The sequence below is a fragment of the Bombina bombina genome, chromosome 3 (assembly GCF_027579735.1).
Source record: "Bombina bombina isolate aBomBom1 chromosome 3, aBomBom1.pri, whole genome shotgun sequence".
Classification (NCBI taxonomy): Eukaryota; Metazoa; Chordata; class Amphibia; order Anura; family Bombinatoridae; genus Bombina; species Bombina bombina.
The window spans coordinates 428,416,608-428,431,477 of NC_069501.1; the positions used below are offsets into that span (position 1 = coordinate 428,416,608).

Consider the following 14,870-nt stretch of genomic DNA (forward strand, 5'->3'; position numbering starts at 1 on the left):
GACACGCACAAAGAACCACAATTAACCCCTTTTCGCTAACGTGCAACTGTCAGAGCGCCACTCATAATCTAGCCCTACATGTATTGTCTCCATAATCCACTGTTTTGGAGAAATCAATTTCAGTAAAGAACATTAGCATCTGAAATAATTACTTAATTCTATCAAGCACATCCCTGATGCCTAATGCAGCTGATGATCATTATTACATCATTTGTTTGTATCACAGTCCAGATAGGCCTGTGATCCCTCTTTCAATAGAGGAAATTGCCATCTTAAATCAGGGTTGGTCTGCAAGAGTCCCTGCCCTCCAAAATATTTAATGTGACCACTAGTGATGTCGCAAATAGTTCGCAGGTGAATAGTTCATATGCGATGTTCGATCTGCCCCCTATTCGTCATCATTGAGTAAACTTTGACCCTGTATCTCACAGTCTGCAGACACATTCCAGCCAATCAGCAGCAGACCCTCCCTCCCAGACCCTCCTACCTCCTGGACAGCATCCATTTTAGATTCATTTGGAAACTGCATTCTTAGTGAGAGGAGGGACAGTGTAGCTGCTGGTGATTTAATAGGGAAATTGATAGCTAGGCTAGTGTATTCAGTGTCCACTACAGTCCTGAAGGACTCATCTGATATCTGCTGTAAGGACAGCACCCCAAAAAGCCCTTTTTTAGGGCTAGAACATCATTTTTTTTTATTTATTTTTTTCCCTGTGTAATCTAATTGCAGTTGCCTGCCTGCCAAGCCACTTGCCTAGTGCCACCACTCATATCTGGTGTAACAGTAGTGTAAATTAAAAAAAAAAAAACTTTTTTGACTGTGAAACATCAGTCTGCTTGTGTAATCTAATTGCAGTTGCCTGCCTGCCAGCGTGTGTGCCAGGCCCAGTGCCACCACTCATATCTGGTGTAACAGTAGTGTAAATTTAAAAAAAAAAAAACTTTTTTGACTGTAAAACATCAGTCTGCTTGTGTAATCTAATTGCAGTTGCCTGCCTGCCTGCCAGCGTGTGTGCCAGGCCCACTTTCCCAGTGCCACCCCTCATATCTGCTGTAACAGTAGTGTAAATTTAAAAAAGAAAAACTTTTTTGACTGTGAAACATCAGTCTGCTAGTTTAATCTAATTGCAGTTGCCTGCCTGCCAGCGTGTGTGCCAGGCTCACAGCGTATACTGTGCCCACTTGCCCAGTGCTACCACTCATATCTGGTGTAACTAGTGTAAATTTAAAAACAAAAAAACTTTTTGGACTGTGAAACTGGACTGCTTTTTTGTGTCAGGCTCACAGCGTATACTGTGCCCACTTGCCCAGTGCCACCACTCATATCTTGTTTAATAGTAGTGTAAGTGTACATTTAAAAAAATAAAAACTTTTTGGACTGTGAAACATCAGTCTGCTTTTTTGTGTCAGGCTCACAGCGTATACTGTGCCCACTTGCCCAGTGCCACCACTCATATCTTGTTTAATAGTAGTGTAAGTGTACATTTAAAAAAATAAAAACTTTTTGGACTGTGAAACATCAGTCTGCTTTTTTTGTGTCAGGCTCACAGCGTATACTGTGCCCACTTGCCCAGTGCCACCACTCATATCTTGTTTAATAGTAGTGTAAGTGTACATTTAAAAACAAAAAAAACTTTTTGGACTGTGAAACATCAGTCTGCTTTTTTGTGTCAGGTTCACAGCTTATACTGGGCCCACTTGCCCAGTGCCACCACTCATATCTTGTTTAATAGTAGTGTAAGTGTACATTTAAAAAAATAAAAACTTTTTGGACTGTGAAACATCAGTCTGCTTTTTTGTGTCAGGCTCACAACGTATACTGTGCCCACTTGCCCAGTGCCACCACTCATATCTTATCATACCTGATGTTTTAAAGCACGTTATTCCAAACAATTTATTAATGTTAGGTGATTTATGCCCTTTATGGATTAAAACCAGACTCTGCATCAACTATGTAATTTTCCGTGGGAGTTTTGCCATGGATCCCCCTCCGGCATGCCACAGTCCAGGTGTTAGTCCCCTTGAAACAACTTTCCCATCACTATTGTGGCCAGAAAGAGTCCCTGTTTTAAAATTCGCCTGCCCATTGAAGTCTATGGGGGTTCGCCCGGTTCGTGAACTTTTGCGGGAGTTCGCGTTCGCATTTTGCGAACCCAAATTTTTAGGTTTCTGACATCACTAGTGACCACCATTACACAGTGATCACTCACATTCCAGAAGAACATGTAATCCCTCAACTGGAAGAAGGGCTTCCTCTTTCAAATATGGGTTTTGCATTCCTTTAGATAATAAAGGTGAGATAGTGTCATGGTTAATGCATCACCAAAGGGTTACAGGCACCATATATCTGGCCATCACCTGCATGATAAAGGGCCATACAACCACTTACTGTATTTAAAAGAGAGGAGCTTAGATCCTTTAAACAAGGAACCACATATTCCTCAGAACGGTGTTTAAGGTCAAAGATCCAAAAGTGCCTCTGTTCCCAGCAAAGAAATTAACAAGGAAGGGTATTTACTGCTGCGTGTGATATCATGCGCCTCTGACAATCCACACATGTTGACCTTAACTTTGAAGGGATTAATAAATTGTCCTGTTTGCCATATACCAGACAGTAACAAAAATAAATTATTTAATTAATGCATGCTGTATATGTATATTGTTTTTGAACAAGCAGTAGTAATGCCGAGCTCACAACTGTCCCATGTCTTGCAGTAATATAATGGTTTTGAATCTTTGTCTTTAGTGACTAACATGGCTCTGCATTATTTATAAAAGAACCAGTTTGTCACAGATTTTTCTAGGCATGACCCTAATGAACCCACTCCCCTACTTAACTCTGTTCACTCACTACGCCAACTCCAACCCTATATTTTGCCACAATTCTGCCCCAGGATCTCATTGGCTAAGCCACAAGCCACCCTATCCTGTATAGCCTCCAGGAAATATTAGTAAATGTGCTCAATATTGTGTGCATACACTTAAAGGGACATGCAACCCAAATTTTTTATTTTATGATTCAGACAGAACATGTGATTTTAAACAACTTTCCAATTTCCTTCCATTATCTAAATTGCTTCATTATCTTGGTATCTGTAAGAATATATATTTAACCATACTGACTCCATTTTGTTTCTGCATTATATTTTATTATAATGTGGTTATTATGCTGTGAGAACATATCTTGACATTAGATTTTAGTTTCATATGCAACAATTGTGTCAAAAGAATGGCCTTGCTATATCCTTGGCGATGCGCCCAGATACACAGTTATCTAAAACTGTTAGTTTTACAGTAAACTCCTTATTCCTCCTTATTCCTATTATTTTTACTGTGCATCTTTGTTCTAACTTATGCTGTGTAGAATGGTGTGATTATGATATGTCATTTGTTTAACCCCATATACTGTAACCATTGTCTATAAAAGTATGTGATGCTGTATAATAAACAGAACAAGTGATTAGACTTTACTTGCTGCATGTCTAACTGCTGTTTCTCGAGATCTCGCCAAGTAAACCATTCAGTTCCAGGTGAAGGTGTAGAATACTGCTAAGTGTCAAGGGATACCCCCGGTTATAAGATAACGGCTAACAGTATCCTTAGTTGAAAAGCATATCTAGGTAGACTCAGGAGCAGCAATGCATTACTGGGAGCTTGCTGCTAATTGATGGCTGCACAAAAATGCCTATTTTCATTGGTTCACCGAATGTCTTTAGATAGCTCCGAGTAGTGCATTGCTGCTCCTTCAAAAAAGAATACCAAGAGAATTAAGCAAATTGGATAAAATAAGTGCTCTATTTGAATCATAAAAAACAAGAAAAAAGAAAAATGTTGGGTTTCATATCCCTATAAACCACACTTTTTTTTTTAATGATTATTGACAACGCACTAAAACACTGCTCTGACCTTCCTGTCCATAACACTGCAAACAGAAGCAACTCTAGCTTTACAATTTTTTCCAACATCTCCAACTAGAAGTCTTCATATTTTTGGCAACCCTATACCAATACAAATGTGCATATGTAATTGTCAGTAGCACATATGTTTTAAAGGACGAGGAAGTCAAAATTATATTTATGACTAACACAGGACATTTTTTATAACTATTATAAACATGTGTCTGTATCGCAATCTTTTTGATACTGGCTCCTAATATCGAGGTTTTAGCTGATATTATCAACGTGGTTTTGAGTGATCACAATCCCATATGACATTGGCAAATGAAAGACCTCTGAAATGTGTAATCAGGATCGAAATCAGGAGTGTAATCAGGATCGAAAAGCAAAATCAAATCAAAGTAACAAATAAAATGGCAAGTTGGCATCTCTACATATTACATTCTAATTGTTTGCCTTTATTCATTTTATAAGAAAAATAATAAATGACAAGTTAAAATTTTAATTTTGTATTCCTAAAACCATAGCAAAATTAAGCTATTTCAATAGTGGCATTGCATGTATAGTGGGCATGTATGTTAGATCCCTAATTTGTATTAATAATACTGTAAAAGTGTTTTTTTTCACATTTTTTATTAATTAATTGAGATTAAAGCACTTTCCGATTTTACGAGATTTTGGTCTACAATCATGAAGAATGGTGTGGAAAATAAATATCTCACTAAAGAAAGCTGCAGCAACCTACACCACCTTCTATAATGGGATTTTTTTTCCACACACTGTGGGGCTCATTTATTAAGCCCCGTATTGGCCCTAATGCAGCTGTTTCCGTGCGAGCCTTCAGGCTCGCCGGAAACAGGAGTTAAGAAGCAGCGGTCCTTAACTCATCTGCTACCTCTAACTCTGATTGCATACGGTCAGGTTGATTGACACCCCCTACTAGCGGTCGATTGGCCGCGAATGTACAGGGGGCGGCATTGCACAAGCATTTCTAGTGAAATGCTTGTGCAATGATAAATGCCGACAGCATATGCTGTCGGCGTTTATCGATGTGCGGCGGACTTTAATAAATTGGCCCCTGTAAATCATGAACTCACAATTTACAACTTTTGGGCATTAAAATAATGGAGTTGCAAAAATATCGTCAAAAGTTTACATTCTCACTATATAGAACTGGGTTTCACTTTGCATTAAAAAATAAAATAAAAAATAAGTTTAAAATATTTTAAAAAACAAATAGTGTACTTTAGTCATCATTAATTTCATAATCTTGCAATATTTCAATTACTTTCACCAGTCTTCAGCACAAGATACGTCAAAATGAAAACGTCAGTTTTTAAAAACAAAATCAAATCATCTAGAATGCTATCAAACAAGATGAAATGGCAAATAAATTGATCTTTTTCACATTGATGTTATTGCCTAAGCAATTAATGTTTTTAAAAAAGGAAAATATTATAAATTACACAAATGCAAGTTTTAACTAAATAGCAGTATTTTAAGAACATTATTGCTAAATGCCATTTCTAGATGTGGTCAAGATTTCTATTTTCTTACATTTCTAGCACTTCTCGTTTGCTGCACAAGATGTCAAGTAGATGGCTGATAAACACATCTACATTTGCAAATTTTAGGAATTTAATTCTAAGGGCTAGATTTATTAAAGCTGAGGCGTACAGGGGCGCGTATACGCGCCCCTGTACGACTCAACTCGCCTGTGGCGGGGCGAAATTACCCGCAGGTATTCACCATTGCACACGAGTGCAATTTTGCGCTCGCGTGCAATCCCGCCTACTGCCCGCACACAGCCAATCACGCGCGGGCAGGAGCTGTCAATCGCCTCGGTCTGACTAGACCGAGGAGATTGAATTTCGCCACATTAGAGGTGGCGAAGAGGTTAGAGAAGCGGAGGTCTAGTGACCGCTGCTTGATAAATGACGGCGAGCAAGTTCTTGTGAGAACTTGCAGACGTAGGGCTTTAATAAATCTAGCCCTTAATATAGAAGAGAGATGCAGAAAGGTTTAATGAATCTAGACCAAAATGGCCTATTTGGGTATTTTCAGTGTGTATTGCTCATGTGCAAAATGAATGATTTAATTTCAAAATATCTTTGAACATTTTTAAATAAGTCAAAAAGGCCTCTAGCTGAAGTGAAAAATGGTCCCTGAAAACCTTTAGAAAAGTCTTGAGAAAAAGGATTGTAGTCACTTTGAACAGGACTGCCCCATGTTATGTATAGGGCCTTTTAATATTAGCATTTTAGGGTCTAAAAAACACTTACAAACGATTATGTGATCAACTTATCAGTGGCCAAACATTGTGATCAACCCCACTGTTGCAAACCTTGCTGCCATATAGTGCTCAATGCACGCTCCTAAGCCTACCAGAGTAAGCTCTCATGGAAAGAAACTAAGTTTCAACCAAGGAGACCAAAAAAAAAAGGAGGTAAATTTGATATAAATAGAAGTAAATTGGATTCAGGCAAATGTTGAAACTAAAGCACTTCTATTTCAAATGTCTTGGGACATGAAAGGCAAAATTAAACTTTCATGACTCAGAGCATGCAAGTTTAAGACACTTTTAAATATGTACATATCCTCAGCATTATCAATGCAGTACTGGGAGCTAGCTGGTGATTGGTGGTTACATACATTTATCTCTTGTCATTGGCTCACCAGATGTGCTTAGCTAGCTCCCAGTAGTGCATTGCTGCTTTCGAGCTGAATTTAACTATGTGTTTAATCCTTTTGCAGGGGTTAAAGGGATAGAAAGGTCATAAATGAAATGACCATAGGTGCATTTCAATGTGAAATATAAGCATTTTTGCAATAACCTTCCATTTACAAACATGCTTCTAATAAAATGTATTACTGTTTTTCTGCTGCATATGCACATATTCTGTGAGGGCTGTGCATCAGTATTCAAACACCACATCTCAGAGAGTCAGCAGTAGCTTGTACAGCAAAAATGACATCTTCAGAAGCAATACACACCCCTGCTAGCTCTCTGAGCAGGCATTGTGTTTGAATACTGATGCACTGGCCCTCACAGGATATGTGCATATGCCCCTGAAAAACAATAACTTTTATTAGAAGCATTTTTGTAAATGGAAGTATATTGCAAAAATGCTTATAATTCAAATTGAAATGCACCTATGCACATTTCATTTTTGACCTTTCTATCCCTTTAAGCACTCAGTTATAGACAAGCAATAGTGCAATAATAGAATGCTCTAACGTATTCAAGCGTTTTCTTTTTGCGCTTTTGTGTTCCTTTTTTGTTCGTTTTCTATCATTATTCATCCTTGTTTAAGCTTTAAGTTGTTCTGTAGTATTTTTTTATTTGTTAATGAAATATAAAAATCACATATTTAACATTAAAATATAAAAATTCTATATTAAAACTCAAATTTACATATTGAATATCAATATTCCTTATTCAGTGTTAAATTCTTAAACATGCCATTTACAAACTCTGATGAAGAGCCGTGCAGGCAGGAAACCAGTCCGTTGCAACATTCGAAAAATGAAGCTAATTTTAAAACATTAGTTTGTTCGTTTTGAATTTGGAATGTTTGTACATCATTCTAACATTTGTTTAATGTAATGGTATTTCTAATGCTTTCTTTAAATGTAATATTCGATTAGAATTTTTCTAATAGTTTGATTTGAATTATGCAATATTCAAATTAAAAAAAATTGAATCAATATATTTGAAATAGTATTTCTAATGCTCTCTTTAAATGTAATATTCTAATTATGCAATATTCAACATTGAAACATTCAAATTGATATATTTGTATCTATTATGTATCAATGAACTACATTTTCTACCACATGAACTATTGAATTTCTAAATAGTATTTGTTAAATCAAATGTTACATTCAAAATTTCGAATGTGGATATTCATATTCAATCTAGTTATGAACATTAAAAATGAAAGTAACATTAGAAAAATGGAAATACCATTCAATTGGTGACTTTTAATGGATTTTCATTCTCATCAACATTCGATTATCCAAAACGAATGTCCACAGGACTATTCGTTCTACCAAACAATTTACACTTTCAGCAAATTCGCCAATCCCTAGTTGTCAGTAAAGATTGTGGCTAATCATATCCTATGTTTTAAAAATGTAAATAAAAAATAGACCATTTTTAAATATCAACCATATCAAGTGTTTTCTCTATTCTACTTTTTTTTTAATGGCAATTTTAGTTTTCTATTAAATTAATAGTATTATTTCTATTAAAAGTGTTTCATTTTCAGTCAACATCACAAAAAGAATGTTCTTTGGAGTAATTTTGATTTGGCCACATTTCTTTGTTTACCTCCAATTTTAAATTTGACTTCTATATTCAAAATTAAAATAACAAGGTTCTGGGTGCAGTGTTATTTAGGAAAAAAATGAAATTCCCCATAAGTAGTTAATTATCTCCCTAGTTAAATGACTAAAATCAATATTAAAATAGCATGTTTAGAGCTAATGTATTAAATATCGGCTAACACTGGGTACCAATGTCAATTCTGTATTAAACCATGACGCATAATATCAGACATTACAAACGCACATGGATTGTTTGTCCCATTAAATAATAATAGTTAATCATATAAGATATTAACAATTAATAGCATCTAATAATAGCAATATCTAATATGTCATGTATGCCAAATAAAAAACAAGGAAACATTCTCACCCCATTTTTATCGAAGGCTCTAAACATGTGTTCAACATAATCAGCTGCTTCCTGGTTATCTGTAACTCCAAAAAATCTCTTAAATTCATGCATGAAAAGGGTTCCGCTTGGGCATTCCACAACAAACTTCTTGTACCATTCCTGCAGTTCAGCCACATCAATTTCTACTTTACTAGATTCATCACTCAGGTGTTGTCCCATCTTCAGAAAATCATCTACCGAAATTGTATTCAATCACAAGCGTTATTATCTTCTTCTCGTTTTTGTCAGTTTCTCTGTTCTTCAAAACAGTTTGAAATGTGTCTCTCAAAATTCAACCTCCGCCTTAATAAAGTAAAATAATACAACCTTCAATACACTAATACAACTGTTAATTATGCCCATTCAATAATTTAGCAGCTAAAATAAACTTGTATGAAAACATTAATGATTAAAATGCATTATTATTATTATTATTTTTAATTCTAAAATATTTATTTTATTTTATATAGCTTTACTAATTAATATGACATTTTCTTATGACTGAGAATGTTTTTAAATGTTTTATTGTCGTGGGCAACGTACCTTAGCTTCTTTGGAAGGTTATGTCTAAGCTTCTAAAACAATGGAAGTGTCTCATGTGTAAATAGTCCACGATCCACACTTTTTCATTCTTTGCCATTTTGTAATATTTATTTTCTATAAGAATTAAGTAAAATGTTTAAGGATAAAGAAAAAAAAAATCCAAACTACAAGATCGAACCAAATGTGCTGCAAGTAAGAGAAATGTGCAGAGTATACCAGGCTTTAAGTTGCACGTTTCCCTTTGGTTCTCGCTTGACCTACACAGAATAATAAAACCTCTATCAGACTAATGCAACATATGTTGTCAAATGGGGATAAGAAGATCTAAGATCATTAAAAGATTCTCACAGGGACCTAGATATACTCAAGACACTCCTACTGCTTGTCAGTCTCAGGATTGCTGTTCTTGAAGGAGGAACACTTTACAGGTGCAATGACTTTAAACAAATTAAGTGTCCAAGGTATTTGCCAGCCATTCAAAATAGCCACCAATCGGCAAGCTCTATCCAGGGTTCTAAACAAAAAATGGGCCTGCTCCTAAGCTTACAATCCTGCTTTTTCAAATAAAGATATCAAGAGAAAAAAAATGGTAATAGGAGTAAAGAAAGTTGCTTAAAATTATATGCTCTATCTGAATCATAAAAGAAAAAATGTGGGTTTCATATACCTTAATTAATATACAAACTTTTTAGTGCTTTGCATTCCAGTTATCTTTCTCAGTGTATTTTCACTTTATAAGTTTAGACTGGATAAAGGATTTTAAAATAATTAGGCATAAAACTCCAAAAAGAATGTCATGATACAGATATAGTGTACAATTTTTACAAATACCAATATATTACTATTACATTTACTTCATTCTCTATGTATCCTTAGTTATAGAGCATATCTAGGTAGGCGCAGGCATGTGTCTGATGCCCTGTATGGTAGCAGTTTTGTAAAATGTATAATATTGTTAAAAAAATGATTGCATAGCTGCCATATGGTACTCCAGACATGGATCTCGTTATGCTTTGCAACAAAGTACATTTGATAATAGAAGCTCATTGGAAATATATGAAAAACAAAACGAGAGAAACACTGGAATCTCCCAATCACAGGGGACTCTAGTCCACCCTAGCCGGCACCTGAGTATAAAACCAAAATTTAAATAACCACAGGTACATAGTAGAAATCACAACCAGCTAATATATAAATACATTTATGGTAATATGTATCAAAGAAATATTCATAGTCAAAGTAGCATAAAACCCGGAACCGATTCCTAGATTTCAAGGAAATTAGATTTGCATAATCAATAAATGCATGATAAAAAGACAATACTATAGCACATAAATAATAAAGTTATTAACCCCTATCCTGCTGATCCCGCACCTCTCCGCTCTTTGCAATTAGTCCCAGGAAAACCGTACCTAAATAAGCTGAATAGGATACACAATCCAAAACCTATATCAGGAAACAACCCCTGACTCATATGGATGCACCCGAAACACAAAACTCAGCGACTGCATAAACCTTCAAGCCTGAAAAAAAATATCCAAGTAAGAAGCCACATTCTCCAGTTAACTATCCCGAATAACATCTGAATACTCACAAAAAATCTTTAAATTCATATTTCAGAACCCTTGTTGTCTAGCTATAATTAAACCATTACCTTCAAACTGTATCTGCAGTGTCAGACAAACAGAAGCAGCTTGCAGCCTGGAGTTTTTTCTTTAGCACTGCTATGATAACTGCCTGAGCTCAACATAGAAGAATTTGTCCCATTGCTCCTATGTGGGGCTTATGGTTTGCTTTATCCTATAGCTGACATTAAACCCTGCTGTAACATTTCCTCTGGTCAGTGTAATCTGTCACACCTTGGTTTGGTCAGTGATTGCTTTGTTCACTGCCTATATCCACCCTTACATTTAATCACCTGTTAGGTGTAAATGGTATTTTCAGAAGCCAACTAAATCATATGCACTTAAAGGGACAGTCTACTCCAAAATCTTTACAGGGAGTGCAGAATTATTAGGCAAGTTGTATTTTTGAGCTGAATAGTTTTGGAAGTAGTTTTTAGTTTGTTTTTAGTTATAGCTATTTTAGGGGGATATCTGTGTGTGCAGGTGACTATTACTGTGCATAATTATTAGGCAACTTAACAAAAAACAAATATATACCCATTTCAATTATTTATTTTTACCAGTGAAACCAATATAACATCTCAACATTCACAAATATACATTTCTGACATTCAAAAACAAAACAAAAACAAATCAGTGACCAATATAGCCACCTTTCTTTGCAAGGACACTCAAAAGCCTGCCATCCATGGATTCTGTCAGTGTTTTGATCTGTTCACCATCAACATTGCGTGCAGCAGCAACCACAGCCTCCCAGACACTGTTCAGAGAGGTGTACTGTTTTCCCTCCTTGTAAATCTCACATTTGATGATGGACCACAGGTTCTCAATGGGGTTCAGATCAGGTGAACAAGGAGGCCATGTCATTAGATTTTCTTCTTTTATACCCTTTCTTGCCAGCCACGCTGTGGAGTACTTGGACGCGTGTGATGGAGCATTGTCCTGCATGAAAATCATGTTTTTCTTGAAGGATGCAGACTTCTTCCTGTACCACTGCTTGAAGAAGGTGTCTTCCAGAAACTGGCAGTAGGACTGGGAGTTGAGCTTGACTCCATCCTCAACCCGAAAAGGCCCCACAAGCTCATCTTTGATGATACCAGCCCAAACCAGTACTCCACCTCCACCTTGCTGGCGTCTGAGTCGGACTGGAGCTCTCTGCCCTTTACCAATCCAGCCACGGGCCAATCCATCTGGCCCATCAAGACTCACTCTCATTTCATCAGTCCATAAAACCTTAGAAAAATCAGTCTTGAGATATTTCTTGGCCCAGTCTTGACGTTTCAGCTTGTGTGTCTTGTTCAGTGGTGGTCGTCTTTCAGCCTTTCTTACCTTGGCTATGTCTCTGAGTATTGCACACCTTGTGCTTTTGGGCACTCCAGTGATGTTGCAGCTCTGAAATATGGCCAAACTGGTGGCAAGTGGCATCTTGGCAGCTGCACGCTTGACTTTTCTCAGTTCATGGGCAGTTATTTTGCGCCTTGGTTTTTCCACACGCTTCTTGCGACCCTGTTGACTATTTTGAATGAAACGCTTGATTGTTCGATGATCACGCTTCAGAAGCTTTGCAATTTTAAGAGTGCTGCATCCCTCTGCAAGATATCTCACTATTTTTGACTTTTCTGAGCCTGTCAAGTCCTTCATTTGACCCATTTTGCCAAAGGAAAGGAAGTTGCCTAATAATTATGCACACCTGATATAGGGTGTTGATGTCATTAGACCCCACCCCTTCTCTTTACAGAGATGCACATCACCTAATATGCTTAATTGGTAGTAGGCTTTCGAGCCTATACAGCTTGGAGTAAGACAACATGCATAAAGAGGATGATGTTGTCAAAATACTCATTTGCCTAATAATTCTGCACTCCCTGTAAATAAATAGTTTAACCTCTAAACTGCCACACCCTGACCCCGCCGCAACTATAATATATGTATTAACCCCTAAACCGCCGCTCCCAGACCCTGCCGCAACCTATATTAAATTTATTAACCCCTAACCTGCCCCCCCTACACTGTCGCCACCTATAATACATTTATTAACCCCTATCCTGCCCCCCACTACACCGCCGCCACTGTAATAAAATTATTAACCCCTAAACCTAAGTCTAACACTAACCCTAACACTCCCTAACTTAAATATTAATTAAATAAATCTAAATAATATTTCTATTATGAACTAAATTAATCCTATTTAAAACTAAATACTTACCTTCAAAATAAACCCTAATATAGCTACAATATAAATAATAATTATATTGTAGCTATGTTAGGATTTATTTTTATTTTACAGGTAACTTTCAATTTATTTTAACTAGGTACAATAGCTATTAAATAGTTATTAACTATTTAATAGCTTACCAAGCTAAAATAAAGAGAAATTAACCTGTAAAATAAAAACTAACCTAAGTTACAATTACACCTAACACTACACTATACTTAAATAAATTATTCCTATTTAAAACTAAATACTTACCTGTAAAATAAACCCTAAGATAGGTACAATGTAATTAATAATTACATTGTAGCTATTTTAGGAATTATATTTATTTTACAGGTAACTTTGTATTTATTTTAGCTATTTAGAATAGTTATTAAATAGTTATTAACTATTTAATAACTACCTAGCTAAAAGAAATACAAAATTACCTGTAAAATAAATCCTAACCTAAGTTACAATTAAACCTAACACTACACTATCATTAAATTAATTAAATAAATTAACTACAAATAACTACAATTAAGTACAATTACATAAACTAACTAAAGTACAAAAAATAAAAAAAGCTAAGTTACAAAAAACAAAAAAAATAAGTTACAAACATTTTAAAAATATTACAACAATTTTAAGCTACTTACACCTAATCTAAGCCCCCTAATAAAATAACAAAGCCGCCCAAAATAAAAAAATGCCCTACCCTATTCTAAATTAAAAAAGTTCAAAGCTCTTTTACCTTACCAGCCCTTAAAAGGGCCTTTCATGGGGCATGGCCCAAAGAATTCAGCTCTTTTGCCTGTAAAAGAAAAATACAACCCCCCCAACATTAAAACCCACCACCCACATACCCCTAATCTAACCCAAACCCCCCTTAAAATAACCTAACACTAATCCCCTGAAGATCATCCTACCTTGAGTCGTCTTCACTCAGCCGAGCAGCGATGGAACCGAAGAGGAGATCCGGAGCGGCAGAAGTTATCCTCCAAGGGGCGCTGAAGAAAACTTCCATCCGATGAAGTGATCCTCCAGTCGGCGCTGAAGAAGTCTTCCATCCGGGCGATGTCATCTTCCAAGCGGCGCTGAAGAAGTCTTCTATCCGGGCGATGTCATCTTCCAAGCGGGGTCTTCAATCTTCATCTCGCCGACGCGGAACATCCTTCCTTCCCGACGGACTACCAACGAATGAAGGCTCCTTTAAGGGATGTCATCCAAGATGGCGTCCCTTCAATTCCGATTGGCTGATTGGATTCTATCAGCCAATCGGAATTAAGGTAGGAAAAATCTGATTGGCTGATCGAATCAGCCAATCAGATTGAAGTTCAATCCGATTGGCTGATCCAATCAGCCAATCAGATTGAGCTTGCATTCTATTGGCTGATCGGAACAGCCAATAGAATGCAAGCTCAATCTGATTGGCTAGTAAGGTAAAAGAGCTTTGAACTTTTTTAATTTAGAATAGGGTAGGGCATTTTTTTATTTTGGGGGGCTTTGTTATTTTATTAGGGGCTTAGATTAGGTGTAAGTATCTTAAAATTGTTGTAATATTTTTAAAATGTTTGTAACTTATTTTTTTGTTTTTTGTAACTTAGCTTTTTTTATTTTTTGTACTTTAGTTTATGCAATTGTATTTAATTGTAGTTATTTGTAGTTAATTTATTTAATTAATTTACTGATAGTGTAGTGTTAGGTTTAATTGTAACTTAGGTTAGGATTTATTTTACAGGTAATTTTGTATTTCTTTTAGCTAGGTAGTTATTAAATAGTTAATAACTATTTAATAACTATTCTAACTAGCTAAAATAAATACAAAGTTACCTGTAAAATAAATATAATTCCTAAAATAGCTACAATGTAATTATTAATTACATTGTAGC

At 35.9% G+C, this 14,870-nt stretch overlaps 1 protein-coding gene across 1 annotated transcript in view; it reads right to left on the reverse strand.

The window, feature by feature from the left end:
- Positions 1 to 10,844, reverse strand: part of GUCA1B (guanylate cyclase activator 1B) — an 82,202-nt gene extending 71,358 nt beyond the window's left edge. The window contains exons 1-3 of the mRNA XM_053704678.1: positions 10,814 to 10,844; positions 9,160 to 9,273; positions 8,596 to 8,919 (exon numbers count right to left, since the gene is read on the reverse strand). Of these exons, the coding sequence (XP_053560653.1) occupies positions 8,596 to 8,796 (201 nt within the window). The 5' untranslated portion in view covers positions 8,797 to 8,919; positions 9,160 to 9,273; positions 10,814 to 10,844. The remainder of the gene's footprint in view (positions 1 to 8,595; positions 8,920 to 9,159; positions 9,274 to 10,813) is intronic.
- Positions 10,845 to 14,870: the final 4,026 nt, after the last annotated feature.